The sequence below is a fragment of the Solea solea genome, chromosome 4, assembly GCF_958295425.1.
Source record: "Solea solea chromosome 4, fSolSol10.1, whole genome shotgun sequence".
Classification (NCBI taxonomy): domain Eukaryota; kingdom Metazoa; phylum Chordata; class Actinopteri; order Pleuronectiformes; family Soleidae; genus Solea; species Solea solea.
Window position 1 is genome coordinate 4,391,964 of NC_081137.1, and position 14,881 is coordinate 4,406,844.

The window sequence follows — 14,881 nt, forward strand, 5'->3', positions numbered from 1 at the left end:
CTTTCAGTTGACAGTTTTGTATACAGTACCTTGAAGGGATACTTGAATAAAAGTACAAGTATTTTACCAGAAAATGACTTTGGTAGAAGTTGAAGTCCCTTTTTTTTAATATTACTTAAGTAAAGGTCTTAAAGTATATGACATTTACTGTACTGATGTATCAAAAGTCATTTTTTGATATGAAATGTACTTAAGTTTTAGATGGTGAGGAGTAAGGATTGAGCAATGGTAGCTCACTGGTAGGGTGAGTTGTCGGGTTCAATTTCTGGCTCTGGCTCAGTCTATATGTGTGTCCTTGAGCAAGACACTTAAACCCATGTTGCAGCGTGTGAGTCATCAAGACTAGAAAAGCTCTTCTGACTTTATTTAGTGGTAACGGGTATCAGAGATAGTTAGAGGAAATCTGGTAAAAGTAAAAGTTGCTACAAATATAAATAAAAAAGTAAACTACAGACTGCAGTCACGGCTGCATTAACAGCAGTGTTGCACTGGACATTTGCCAAAATCTAAGAGGAAATTGTCGCGTTCTTCGATCGCGGACAAAGCTGTTAACACCCTGCTGACACTGCACGGCCATTTGACATGAGACTGAATGCCGATTAAACACATTCCCACCGGTCAGGAACACATTGAAGTCTGGGTTTAAAGTTGTTTTTACGAGTGGGATTGGGGTATTAGTCATATGAATGCAGCCAGGGTTCAACCGTGGTGTCTTAACTGTGCTGCTCTTCATCATCCGTCCTTGCAACTCTCTCTTCCTACACAAGTTTTGACGGTGAGGAACCGCGTCCTTGCCAGAGCGCCTCAGTTTTTTTTTTTCTTCTTAAACTCGGCATTAAAAAGCATTTGATTTATTCCTCTCATGCTCATGCCACTACGCCTTACTTAGCAGTGACACATAAGAGGATTATGAGATCTTCCAGAAATGCTTTTGTGAAATGGATTATATCTGATTGGCAAGGATTTCCCAAAACTGTTGACACCAAGTATTTCAGGATGTTTGAGTGTTTGCCACCAAAGACCTGGTATTTACTACAGTCGTGTTCCACTCCAGTCCAAATGGTTGTATTTACAGAAATTCCATTTGCAGCATTTTTCAGAGTTAGGCCATTGGCAAACAGCGCTTGATGGAGGCAGATGCAGATTTAAGATAGTTTTTGTGAAATATTGCAGCACATTTGATTCTTCTTCTGTTATTTCCTCATTAAATGTTTGTTGTTTGGCTCCAGGAGTGTGACTCACCACCGGCAGTCTGCTGTTATGCTCATTAACAGCTGTTTCCGCTGGTTGGTAAGACCAATTAACCAATTTGTGACCGGGCTAAAGAGAAAAATTACAACAATATTCAGTGCACAGTTCTGCAAAATAAACCAACATTGCAGATGGAAAAAAAAAACAAAAAAAAACAACTGATGTGCCCTTGTACAGTTGAAGAGGTCTTTCTCTGTAAACAACCAAAATGTGTTCATACGCACGAGTGAAATGTTTTTTTCCAGCATTCGTCTTGCTTCCTCCTGCTCGGGCAGACCTTGAGATGTTCTCCTGACGTCAGTCTCCACTCACAGCATGCAGCTGCCCGCCTAGCGGAAATGCAAATACATGTCATTTTTTTTTTAAAATTGGCATCGATTTTTCTTTCAATTGACACGAGAAACACTGCGTTAACTGCTCCTAAAAGCTGTTATTTCAGCCTCCGAACTGAATGAGAATGACATGAATGGGACAGATGCATAAAGAGTGTGTCAAGTGTCAAGAGCTAAATGAAGCACTTAACTGACAAATATGTCTCCCTGACTGTATATATGAATGTGTGTATATATATATATATATAGAGAGAGAGAGAGAAAGAGAGAGGGATGTAATGGGCAGTAGCTTCCGTCGCAATGGTCTATGTTTTCTTGAAGCGATCACGTGATCCGCGGCACATTGTGCCACACTGATGTGTGAGGGGGGAAATTGAAGGGCACTTCCACTTGGCCCTAATGGATGAGTTTCTACACAAATTATCTCCTTGAACTCAGTGGTTGCGTTCCATCTCCTCTTGAAAGTTGCGCTGGTTTGAATGATTCCCAACTCATCCAGTATTTTGAGGAATAGTTGAAAAGTTGAAAAAGTAACTTCTGGTTCAAAATATATCTCTTTTTTTTTAAAAAAAACATAACAGAGATTTGACAGGGAAAGGTGCAGCTTTATGTATACTTCATTTACAATGAATTCTATTCCACTTCCCCAACAATGTTTCTCTGATTAGCGTCGCTCTGCCTCTGAAAACAGACTGCACACATCTACATCTACAGCTTAAAATCTCGGAACACTTCATTTAATTAAAACCATATGGATTAGAAGCTGACCTCTCATTCCAATAACAATGCTTTTCAATTGCCGTCCCTAAATTAGGAGCGTATTGTTCATGTGCCACATTCATTGCGCTTATGCACAAAATAAATTAATCGCTGCGTAAAAGTTCTCATTTTCAATATTAAGCCGTGGCGTGTTTACCTGAATAGAGCAGAGTTAGATGTGCAGATAGAAAATATCTGTATGCAGATTTAAGTCTTTTTCCTTAATGTGATGACAAAGGCCTCGTTTCCAGTCTGCCTTATGGTATCACTTAAAATGTGTCTGATGTTCTTGCTTAATGATGCACAAAATTAATTGCGGTCATTAGTATTCTTGCGTCTCCCTGGCACTTTCTCCTCATTTTCCCCCCGCTTTCAGTCACTCATACCATCCGTGTCTACCTCTTAACATTAGACGCAGGTACTCGACGGCCAGTGTGCCGCAGCTGCGCCATCTCTCTTCCTCCTCTCTCGGTTCATTGTTTGTGAAATCCTCGTGAAATAATAATGCAGCCCCATGGTTATTCCATCTGTTTATGTTTGTTTTGCGGTTTTCCGTGTCTCCGTGTTTGTCTCCGTTGTTTAATGCTTTAAGCTTTGCAAAAAAAAAAAAGAAAAGAAAAGAAGAAGAAGAAGTCGAGTGAGAGAAGATCCATACTAAGAGGGTGCAGAGTGAGAAGAGCCCTGGAGTTGCTGTCAGTCAGAGCAGAATTTATCAGCATATCGAAGTGGGATGGAGTCGGGTAGGCTTTCATCTTAACCACATGTTGTCATTCTACATTACAGCTGATAGAGTCTGCTTAGGTAGGTGGGCAAACAAGGTTAGGCAAGATGAAAGTGGCTGCAGATGAGAGGGAGAGACAGGATTTATGGTCTTTACCTCAGAAAAACCAAGGTTGAAGTCATGTTGTTAGCATGTGCTCCATAACATCTTGTTGTTTTTTTTTGGTTTTTTTAACTAAAGTCTTTAAACGTTTAATTTTCCCTCCTTTGTTTTCCGGTTGCCGCCCGCTGTGATTGATTGTTGACTAATTGTGTTTGGTTTTCCCTCCCTTCTTCTCCCTCTCTGCTTTCTTTGAAGCGCGCTTGAAGTTGTGATGTGTTTAAAGCAGAAATGACTGGCGGCATATTTGTCCATAAAACTCGTAAAAAATAATTACACGGGCCTATTTCTTTTTACATCATACGCCGCCCACACCCAACGGAAAAATGGGGGGGGCTGTGCAGCTCTGTGGTTCGGTTTAATGATTATGTGAAACGTAATAACTCAAAGAAACATCTGATTAGTAAAGTAAAGTAAAAATAAAAGTAATTAATTGCATCTTAGATTCTTGCAGCGTAAATAAAATGCTGTGGTAACGAACCATTTTAAAGTTATTTGCAATATCTTTGACTTTTAATACATTTATTTTGTATTGTTTTGTGCTGTGACATCTCTCTGGGCTGCAGGAAGCTGTGATGAGCGTCTTTGTTTTTGTTTATTGTTTGAACCTTTGTGATGCAACACGTGTCCAACAAACTCCCAGTGAACTGCAGGTCTTCTGCAACTCGGCAGTCTTTGAAATGAGCGCCACGGATTGTGTCTCTCGCCGCAGTCTTTTATTAAATGCGATGTAACCAAAACCTTCCATTAACGTCCTTTTAATATCTAATTGCCCTCGTGTCACTTTTTGCAATTTGTCACCGTGCCTTTTATATTTAAAGCAAAGCACTTTGCAATTATCTTGCGCTTGAAGAGTGCAAAGAAAACAGGGACAAAAATAAGTCCCAAAAACGCACAAAGTCGATCCGAATTACATGTTCCCCCCCGATTGTGGAGATGTGTGTGTAAATGTCGTTTCTCTCTGTGTGTGCTTTTCTCCTTCAGCACTGAAAGACGCTCGCTTCCAGCTGGTGAACTTCTCAGACAATGAGCTGCGGGTGTCACTGTCTAATGTCTCGCTGTCAGACGAGGGTCGATATGTTTGCCAGCTCTACACGGATCCCCCGCAGGAAGCCTACGCTGACATCACTGTGCTAAGTAGCTACAACACACACACAAACACGCACAACCACACACACGCACACACACCAACACCCAGTGCCACCGGTAGCAGGGAGGTGAGGCTTGTTAATCAGCTTCTCGACAGTGGAAGACAGCGCACATTCACGCGCTGAGCACCGCGGCCGACAGCTCGCTGTAAAAACTGCCAGCGACTCTGACAGCAACAACAGTCGAGGCGCGGAATACAGGAATATCATGTGCATTCATTAAGTCAAAGTGGTGCAGTGTCGAGACAAGCTAAGCTAAGCTACGTGTGGGAGGCCACATGTGTCACCGCTTACATAAAACTCACTATTAAAGTGAGAGTTTGGGCGTTCCGTGCCAAGTGTGGTTGTATGAGACGCTGACACATAATCAGCGCCGGCTTTCACCCGGAACCAGCACGAGACATGCAGACACACGCACTCAGCGGAGACGAGGCCGCCTGAAACAGAGACCGATATTAGCCGCTTAACAAAAGGCTAAACCAGATTAAGCACCAAAGTCCATTTTAAAAAAATCACCGTTTTAAACCGGCTCTACACAGGAGCTGCTGTTCGAAGTTTGTGTCAAACAAAGGATTCCAAACACTGGAGTCACAAAATAACATGAACATTGGCTCAACATTTACTGTGTTCTGTCGCGTAAAATTGCAGATTTTCTCAATGAACTTTGGCGCACACGAGTTAGTGGTTTGCAAAGTGGCACTAACTTCATTTTCCTGCCATGTTTTCACTGAAAACAAGTCTGCCAGGTTCTCTCTGGTTCTCCCAAGAAAACCAATTTGACAAATCTTCTTCTCACTCAACTGACTGTACGTCATCAAAGTCTCGATCAGTAGATTCAGCTCTTTTTTCAATGGAACATAATGTCAATTTAGTACATTATGTTCCCATTCACTTCGGATTTACGACTGGTCGATTGTGTCAGTGCGTCATACTATACGTTTAACGCATTCATTAACCGTTGCACACACACACACAATCTGTGTCTGTGTGTTTGTATTCTCTGATTTATGGTAATGTTAATCCTACAGATGATGCACATTCATTATATCATGTTTCTGGGGTGTTTTTTTTCCTTCCTCTCAGTTGTTCAGCTGCGTGTGTACATGTGGATTTGTTGTGTTTGTGTATTTAGATTTGCTTTGGGGGGCTTGATTCCTCTCTGCTGCACTCTATTTTATACTGTATATACGGGCTGTTAGTGATCTGTACCGTGTCCAGCTGCACTTCTGTTGCTAGGCGACAGCAGTAACACAATAGGGAAATCCCCCGTAGACTGTACCATCTAATTTCGTTTTCAGCCTCCGCAGTCCACATGGCAGGCTAATGCCTTAATCGGGTGTGTAGACCATGTGAAATTGTCATGTGACTTAACTGAAGAAGCGTTAGTTGTGCAGCGCTCGGTGCAACGTAACACCGTGGTGTTTTACATGGTTTGCTCTGTGTGTCTTGCTGTAGTTCCTCCAGGTAACCCCATCATCGAGGCCCGCGATGAGGTCCTGAGCGAGGGCAACGAGACAGAGATGACCTGCATTGCCATGAGCAGCAAGCCCGCCGCCACCATCAGATGGATGAAGGGAGATAAGGAGCTCCCAGGTAGGTGTGCTCCACACGAGAGGAGAGACACACAACCATCAGTCAGGCCTTTGGTGTCCTTTTAACAGAGCAAGAGCACAAAACCCGAGGTGTTCCCTCTTATCGCTGCAGTTTTCCAATCGGTTATCTGTGTGAAGAGATGCTCTGTTTGACACAAAAAGCATAGCGTTGCATGAAGCATGAGTTGAAAGGGACCCTCATGTGTCGCTCTTTAAAAGGGAGAACGCGGCCCTCCTGCCTCCACTGTTTCCCCCCGCTTTGACAAAAACATGGAATCGCGTATAAACTCCACATAAAAGCTCACAAGCAAACAAAAGCAGACAAACAGCGTACTGTACTCTCAGATACTCTGATTGTTGATCCCGCACATACAGTATACACATCTCCGTATGCTCTTTAAAAGAACCGATAACATTATTCACCTCTTAACTCCCCTACTGTGCACAGTGATCAACAAATGAATCAGCCTCAGGTTTAAGGCAAAGTCAAACTACAAAGAAGCTTTTGATAAGTCTTCGAGTTTTGTGTTTTACATAAGATGAGACAAAAAGCAAAATCAACTTTCACTTTATTGATAAAATTCACGCTTTCTGGTTAAACCTTGACTTCACTTTCTGGGTCAAAATCAAATTATCTTCATTGCAGCGTCTTATTCTTTTAGTAGTTCACAGATAATGGAGCTCCGTGTGATCAGCCTTCTGTTTTCATGCACGTATGCGTCTCTTCGGTTTATTTAAATGATGTTATTTATGGCACTGCCTTCCTGCTTTTTATTGACTCTCTCTCCCTCTGCATTCAATGCCACGAGCTGCAGGTTTGAATAGTTTCCATTCAGGCGATGTGGATGTGCGGTGGCACCGTGACAACTTTCATGCCTCCATCAAAGGTAGCTGGGCCTCAGAAGTGTGAGCAGGGCTCAGGGGGGGTGAACAGGCCTCCTGCCAGGCAGCTCCACCTCAGAGCTCAGATAGGGAGCTTTGTCAAGACTTTGAAACAAAGGTCCTAATCAGAAGCTGTGTTGACGGCCATGGGCGGCTTCACCTCTGCGCTGCAGCGCATTAGAACCTCAGTGGCCACCTCAAATCATGAGAGTGTTCGAGGTCAGGGACTCGCTCAGAACTCTTAGTTAAGGTCACCTCGTTAAATCTACTTCCACTTACCGGGTTTCTACAGACAAGTAGTGGCAAGTGTTGCATTGTCAAAGTTATAGTCCTTCATCACTGATTGGCGAGTGGTATTAAATCCATATTAAATTGGAATTGTCTTAGGCCATTTTTAAAACTTTGTTAAATCAATATCAGGTTTTTTGTTTTTTTTTTCTTCCCTGCCACTAATCACGTTTAAGAAATGTGTTTATGCAGAAAGCTGACAGCGGCACGGTTACTTAACTGCATGTAAACACACTGCCTAATGGTGTGTGTTGTTGTGTGTGTGTGTGAAACACTGTGGCTGTTAGTCAGTGTAAAGTACCGATGTGGCATTTGAAAACAAATTCTTTAACTGAACTTTTAAATGATGCTTGTTTCATGAATGTCAGGGAAAATTATAAAACTCTTAACTCCATGGTGATTCTTTTCATGTGCTCACACTCAATTGGCAATTACGCAACTAACGTAATGCTAATTTTTAGCCATACAACAATACTCTGTGTCTCACCTGCCACAACACAACTTCTCGATCATGCCATTCATTAGATCATTTTTTTGCCACGAGCTGAAACAGTAAAACCAAATCTTTCATATTTCAATTCCCTTTGCAAGTGATATTATTGTTTTCCTTTCAACAATATCATTTGGGAAACTTGACGTGACTCCACAGGTTCCAGCAGTGTAGAGGAAGTGAATCATCGCGTTGCTCGGCTCAGAATCTGAACGTTTAATGATGAGAAAAAGAGTCCGAAAATGTGAGAGATGTGGGGGAAAAAAAAGAGAAAACGAAATGGATCCTGACACAGGAAGAATTACATAAATTGCTTTTGGCTGTGGTTCCTTCTCTGGCAAACTTATTTCTAATTAAACGTCCTCAGAATTTTACTTAATTACCCCAAGGGATAATCAGAATCTCGTCATCATTTATCATTTAAAGGTTAAACTCGTCATGCCTGCTAATGTAAATCCAACTTTAAGACACACAGATTTATTATCTTCCCATGATCTCCTTCCTCTTTTATTTGCTTTCAACCAGTTTTTTTTTTATATATATATATATATTATTAATGCCCTAACACTTATATCTCCAGCTCTTAAGCTCACACTGCAGTGGAAGTCATGAAAAGTGGAGTGCAGGATCTCGTAGTGCAGGTCAATCCTTTCTGTTCTGTTAAGATGAAAGAAAAGAAGACAGATGGAAAAAGGAAAAAAAGTCGGAGATAAGGCTCTTCATTGACTGACGGGAACCAGAACAGCCATTAGCCTCCAGTCTTACAAGACAACCAGTGGGTGATTTCAATTACCCTGCTCCTACCCCTCACAGGAGGACTCTACAAATGGATAAAAGAATATTTTTGGGTGGAAAGTGATAGAAGTGGAGAGACATATATTTTATTTAAATCGACATTGCCGTCGTTCCTGTTTCACAAGGATGTGGTTAAATGATAAAAGCCGAAGGAATGGAATATGGAGAAGGTACAGGAGAGTAGGAGCAACTCGGTGTAGATTTTACCTTTGCCACCTTTCAGTGATTCATCTCTACTGGCAACGACCCCTAACCTAGCGGAGAAAATTAAACAAATAACAAGCTCCATTTTAAATCCATTTTAATTTCACCTCAGCATGTTTTTTTTTTGTTTTTTTTCCATTAGTGATAGTACCTGGTATCTGGTACCTTTTTTTTAGAGCTGATACTATGTGTGACATCGTTAGAATGCCGGATTTTCAGGATAAAAATCCTGAAAACTTGCATAATATCCAATATTTAGCACGGAAATGTCTACAATCTCAATTTTAGAATCTGGTGTGCTTAAAGCCTGTGACCCCTGCCACCGTATCTCAGTTCAGTAACTGTGTCTGACGCAGTCTGTGCTCCGGTCATGCAGGAAGTACTGAACAAATCTTTTGAATGAACTGATTCTAATGATTCAGTCGGTGGAAAACAACTGCTTTACAAGTCACGAGTCACTAGTTTGTGTGTATAAAACAAGGTTTTGGGCAGTTTTGTGCGGCCGTGCTATGATGACCCCGCCCACGTTGAGGATTGCGATATGTACTATATCGCAATGGAAAACCAACCAAACCGTTTAGAGCTGTGCAGTGCCGAGGTGAGGCGAGGCAAAGTGGGACCATGTAGTGGAAAAGTGGCATCATTTCACTATCCCAGTGTCTGAAGTGTATGTGACGAAAAAGGGCGTTGATGAGAGAGCAAATTATTTTATTGGGAATAAATCTGCCTCCTGTGAAAATTCCATAGCTGACTTTGCTTCACTGTATTTTAACATTGGCGATCATAGCTCAATATTTTCTCTCTCAGGTGGCATTAGGTATAAAAAAGTTTGAGAACCACTGTTCTAGATCATCTCCTAAAAAGTTTGGAAGTACTAATGTAGGTTTTTCAGAGGGGACAATGATCTGTGAAGGGGATGAAGTCGTAGGAAAGGGGGGAAAAAAGGACAGTACGGATACAAAATGGCCTTAAAACAGCAAAGAATGAGAAGATCTTTCAACATAAATTGACATTAGCATGCAAATATTCACTCATAACAACACATTGTCTTGACAGTGCTTTTTTTTTTTACTGTGGTAGCCAACTATCTCCCAAACTTAACTGTAAAACTAAGATAGTTTGAAAACACTAACAAGAAGGGATTGCATTAGCTCAGTTTACAATTTTCTGCCCTAAGTATGAGACTGACCCAAACCCATCAGCCATTCTGTTTTTCTTCTTGTCTTAAACTGACCCGGTCCTGACGCAGTTTATTTAAACCATGCTTAGTTTGTTTTACCGTGTCCCTGCGACACAATTGTAACCAACCGAGGGAAAGAAAATTGGGATTCAATTTCTTTACGGCGTATTGGTTCAATGACTTTGGGTGTATCCCGATGTGGCAACCCAGTTTTGATGCTGCATCTCCAAAGACGTTTTGATTTGAGCAGACCCTCTTCATGTTCCCATTTCAGGCCCACGCACACATCTGAAGCCTCTGGTGGTATTTGTTCATGACAGCCTGTTCCATCACACCAGGCACATCACACCGGTTTGATTTCCCAGCATCCAAAGAGACAGCTGTCACCATGTCAGTATCACCACTGTGGTTCAGCAGCAGTAAAAAAACAAAAAAACTGCATGTTTGGCAGGATTTCCTCTCATAAAAATTAAGGTCTAAACTTAGTTAAAGTGTCTTCATATGATAATGAGCAAAAATACTGTTATTATAGGAGTGTGTCGATGAGTTTGCATGTTCTTTCCTGTTTTTGCGTAGCTCAGAGTAGACGATCCAGTCCAGACACGGGACCACACCCTTGGCATTTAATCAAGCCGTATCAGGGAGGGGATTCCAGGGGTTTGGGATCTCACAGAATCTCACGTGATTCAATGTGACTTCAGAATACAAACGGTTCAATGTTTAATACTTAGGATTTAAACTCGGGAAGACTCTGGTGCATCCGATGATGTTAAAACGGACGTAATAATCTGTTCAAATCTGCGCCTATCATCAGAAGACACCCACGATCGGGCCCAAAATCTGGCCAGTTATCCTCTAGCGTGGGACAGGCTTAAGTTCACTGCTTTAGCGTAATCAGCTAAGTTTTAATCTCACATGAGCCACACATTATTAATATTTAACCATTATAGCTGTGATTAATCCAAATTGTTATATAATGAGTAGATAACTTGCGTTATCTGTGGAGTTTTAACATTGCAGATAGGGATACAGCACATTACTTTCACCATTAAGTGCACAGTTCCCTCCTTTTCCTTCCCATCTTTGTCTTGCTCCTTATAGATATGAGCTGGTGGTTTGAACACGTATCACTGGATTACCTTTGACTCTGTATCTCTCAGAGCCAGAGCTGCAGGAGTGAGGCTGTGTGGTGGGTTGGGGCACGGTGGGGGTTGGTTTGCATAGATCCACAAGTACTAAATGAGGCAAAGGTGTGGAGTTGCGTAAGCTATTTTAAGATCATTAAAGGATTTTCCGTGGGGGGGGGGGGAAATCTTCTAAATAGGTAATTTTGATAAACAGAGAGGTGTTTAATCAATGCCAGGAGAGGAGTGATGAATGCGAGACTGTTCATGTTAAGAGAAATTTTCTCCCGTTGCAGCATTTCTCTTTGTAGACTCTCACACTTTGTTGCTTCCAGTATTTGTTTTATTGATGTGACACAAACACACTTTTGCAACAGACTGCTAGGAAGTAGGACAAAGGGATAAAAATAATCAATCTCTCTTTGCGCCTCGGCTGCTGTGCCGAGCTGTCTGCCGCTATCCTTCTTATTTTGGAGGACTGTGATGAGGTACCCTCTTCATTGCATTTGAGAACATATTGTGCGATATTGCACAGCAGCCACTTATCAGAGGAGGGTTATTTTTGCAGACCTCGGATCTGGCGGTGCTGCATAAAAGGTGGCTGCACAATAAATCTGGCTTCATAAAGCCTAATGAGTGATTCACAGTCACACAGTCCTACCCAATAGCTGGCAGTTTAACTGATTCACCTTCTTTCACCGTTCTCAAGGACACACTCACTTCCACTCTGGGTGTTTTGTGGGGTCAATTGATAGAAAGACTTGCGCCTTGCACCCAGGAAATAGCTACCTTTTATGAGGCGGTGATATTTCTCCAAAGCAGCCCGTGTTTCCGTCATTGTTTAAGACTCTTATGGTTTCATTATTGTCATTTTGTCAAAGTAAAACTTTGCGAGCAGACCCTTCAACACTCCCTGTTCACAAAGCACTCCCAGAGGGGACAAGGCTGTGTCAGCACAAGACAGGAACAAAAACAAAAGTATTTATTCAGGCTATAATATTTTCTTTTTAGTATAAAAACATCTTGACTATATTAATACTATCTTTGCAAATCCAGGCCGAACCACTGCAGTACATTTTTATATCATATTCACAGATTCTATTCCAGAAAACCTTCACCTTGCCCTACCCTCTCTTCTTAAAGCTGGAATAGACACTTGTTTGGCTTAAACTTGTCATTATAATATTAAAACAGATTTCACAGTGTAATCCGCATTTAAATTGATCCGCCGTAAGCCTCGCTTTCTTCCTCTTTGCCATAGGGACGCAGCTTTTGCGGCATAAAGGTTGTGAAACAAAGGAGCCGTGTTCTGTAATCAAAAACACGGCACAGAATGGAATTTTACCTGATATCTACACACAGCGGCGCTTATTACGACACTTTACACCGCCGGTGTCTGGCTGCTGCTGCTGCGACTTTGACCATACAGTTGTTATTTAAAACAAATCGACATCAACCTGGACTAAAAGGTCGGGAAAATTCAAAAGCCATCTGTGGATCCCGGCCAGTCTTTGGGAGTCACTGATCTAGATCAAGTATGAGAAAGTGCAGGTTAATAGCAAGAGTGGTGGTGCAATCATATTACAGTAACACGGGGTCTGAGGTTAAATCCATTCATTTCCCCTGGGTCCACTAGTTGTTCTCATACAGTCCACTGACATCCGTGTTAGGTCAGCGTCAGACTAATTGGTTTGTCTTTTTTTTTTGCGAGGGTCAACTTTGTAATTGATGGATCACATGATCAGGGATGTGCCTCGCCTGGGAAAGTCTTTCGATGATGGATGGTCTCAGAAAATTCAAGTACCTCAAATTTAACCCTCTTATGATCATGATGATAATAAGGCCGGATTTATTTTGATTTTATGGCTGTAGAGTTGTCAAAAAATTTCTTTTCCCAAGATAACCTTCACGTTTCAGAAGCCGACGTCACAAACGTGGGGAATCTTTGTGCCAATCTCAGCCTGACATCATTTTTTAGATATCATGAAAATGGTCTACGGTAATGAGAAGTACGCATGCCAAATCCTGTCGGCGACAGACGGCTCAAGAACCCAAACACAGACGCTGTGTTTGCAGCAGTTTAAAAATAAGGAAGAGACAATATATCCCAAACAAGATGCTCCCACTCCTCCGCTTCACATGGCTCCCTTCAGTCCGCGGGAGTAGTTCACCTCAAGGACCAGCCACACTTATATGTACATATATAAGCAAAACTATTCATATAAAATGCCATTTAGTTTCAATGGATTCATTTGCAGAGGCTGAAGTAAACACGGAGGCTTTAATGAATTCAGCTTTGGAGAACTTTGAGCCAAACATGCAGCCTTATATCTGTGCTTCGCCGCTGGTATTTATAACTGTAGGCGAAGGTTCAGTCTTTTGTCGACTGAAATATTTAATCAGTTTTATACTGACTTTTCTCTGCGGCAGTGCATTTCAGCTCTGTGCAAGTATTTTAACTGAAATCCGTCTCTGTTTTTTAACACAGGCAAACCCAAAGTCGAGCTGACGTACGACAAGATGTACACAGTCACCAGCCGCCTGACGCTAACCGTGAACAAGGAGGACGACGGCGTGCCCGTGATCTGCATCGTAGACCACCCGGCAGTCAAGGACTTCCAAGCACAGAAGTACCTGGAGGTTCAGTGTGAGTACTTTTACATGGGAAATAACTGGAAGCGACAGTCTTATCTGCACCTATTTGTTTGCCCGTTGTCAAGAGCGTCATCTGCTCGCATCAGTAATCTGGATTTCAGCGGAGGAGATTGTTCTAACCCCTAATGACACGTACGTCAGTGTCGGCGAAAGGGAAATCATCTCCAAGCGCACAAATTGTAATGAATACAAAGAGAAAGTGAAGCTCCATTTCCACTCATTAAATTGTCAATTGAGAGATAATATTCTTGGTGTGCGATAAAAAATGGTTTTAAATGAAAGAACACGTTCATAAACATCTTTGAATAATTACACAAATGGTAGTTATTATGGCGTCTTTGTGTCTCTGTCAGTAAGAGTAAGCCCTTTTTAGCTTCACAAAGTGTTATGAAAATGACTGGGTAAGGTGGTCGGCACCGTCGTCTCGCAGCAGGAAGGTTCTCGGTTCTGGTCCCAGTGGGACCCAGTACTTTTCTGTGTGTGGAGTTGTGAATGCGAGAAGGTTTATAAAAAGGTTTTTTCCCGCTTCCTCCCGCAGTTCACAGGCATCATTCATAGCAGATTGAGGTCAGGTTAGTGTATGAGAAAACAACCTTACGTCTTACTTGATTTATAACATCAGTAAACATGTTCCTGAGGAGATTTTGATCGCAATCCCTAAATTCAGGTCTTCAGCACCATGTCCCACTTTGTAAATCACAGTCCGATGTAGAGGCAAATAGATGATGGAGCGTGCCAACAAAACCTGGTTTGAACCTGGTTGTTGACACCTTTAAAGACTGTTCCTTGACAAAGCTTTGTTTTTAATGTATGCTCTGGCAGAGGCTTTCATTTGTCCCCATGGCAACCAACCACAGAGCAACAGAATGAATATGTACTGATCCAACAGTTGAAGATAAAACGTCAAAATGGAGATCAATCCACGCAGTAATGTAGTCTTGCAAATGTAGATTTGCAGGAATACGTCATATACCCACCACAAAAGAGGCAGGATTTCAGTTTAACCTCTTAAAAATGTGCAAGGATATGTGACAACACAATTTGTTTTTGCAAATAAGAGGTGAGGACATCAGTCATTTTCATTAGAAAACTAATTAAAGATACTAAAATTCATCATGTCAGCTTTGTTTTTGGAGGCTAATTGCACTGGTGGTCTGGCAACCCATGCTGCTTTAAGTGTATGTATCTTCTTCTTTTTTCTTTTTTTTTTCTTTTTTTTTAAGCGACAGGGTAGAGTGGGCGGGGCTTGCACTTTACTAGCACTGTGCGCTAATGCATCACAGTTATGAAATAAATAAAAT

The 14,881-nt window shown here is 41.8% G+C and overlaps 1 protein-coding gene across 5 annotated transcripts in view; it reads left to right on the forward strand.

Moving 5' to 3' along the window:
* cadm1a (cell adhesion molecule 1a) overlaps positions 1 to 14,881 on the forward strand; it is a 370,896-nt gene that overhangs the window by 289,732 nt on the left and 66,283 nt on the right. For all 5 annotated transcript variants that reach the window (XM_058627224.1, XM_058627227.1, XM_058627228.1 and 2 more), the window contains 3 exons: positions 4,207 to 4,359; positions 5,826 to 5,963; positions 13,414 to 13,572. In XM_058627224.1, the coding sequence (XP_058483207.1) occupies positions 4,207 to 4,359; positions 5,826 to 5,963; positions 13,414 to 13,572 (450 nt within the window). The remainder of the gene's footprint in view (positions 1 to 4,206; positions 4,360 to 5,825; positions 5,964 to 13,413; positions 13,573 to 14,881) is intronic.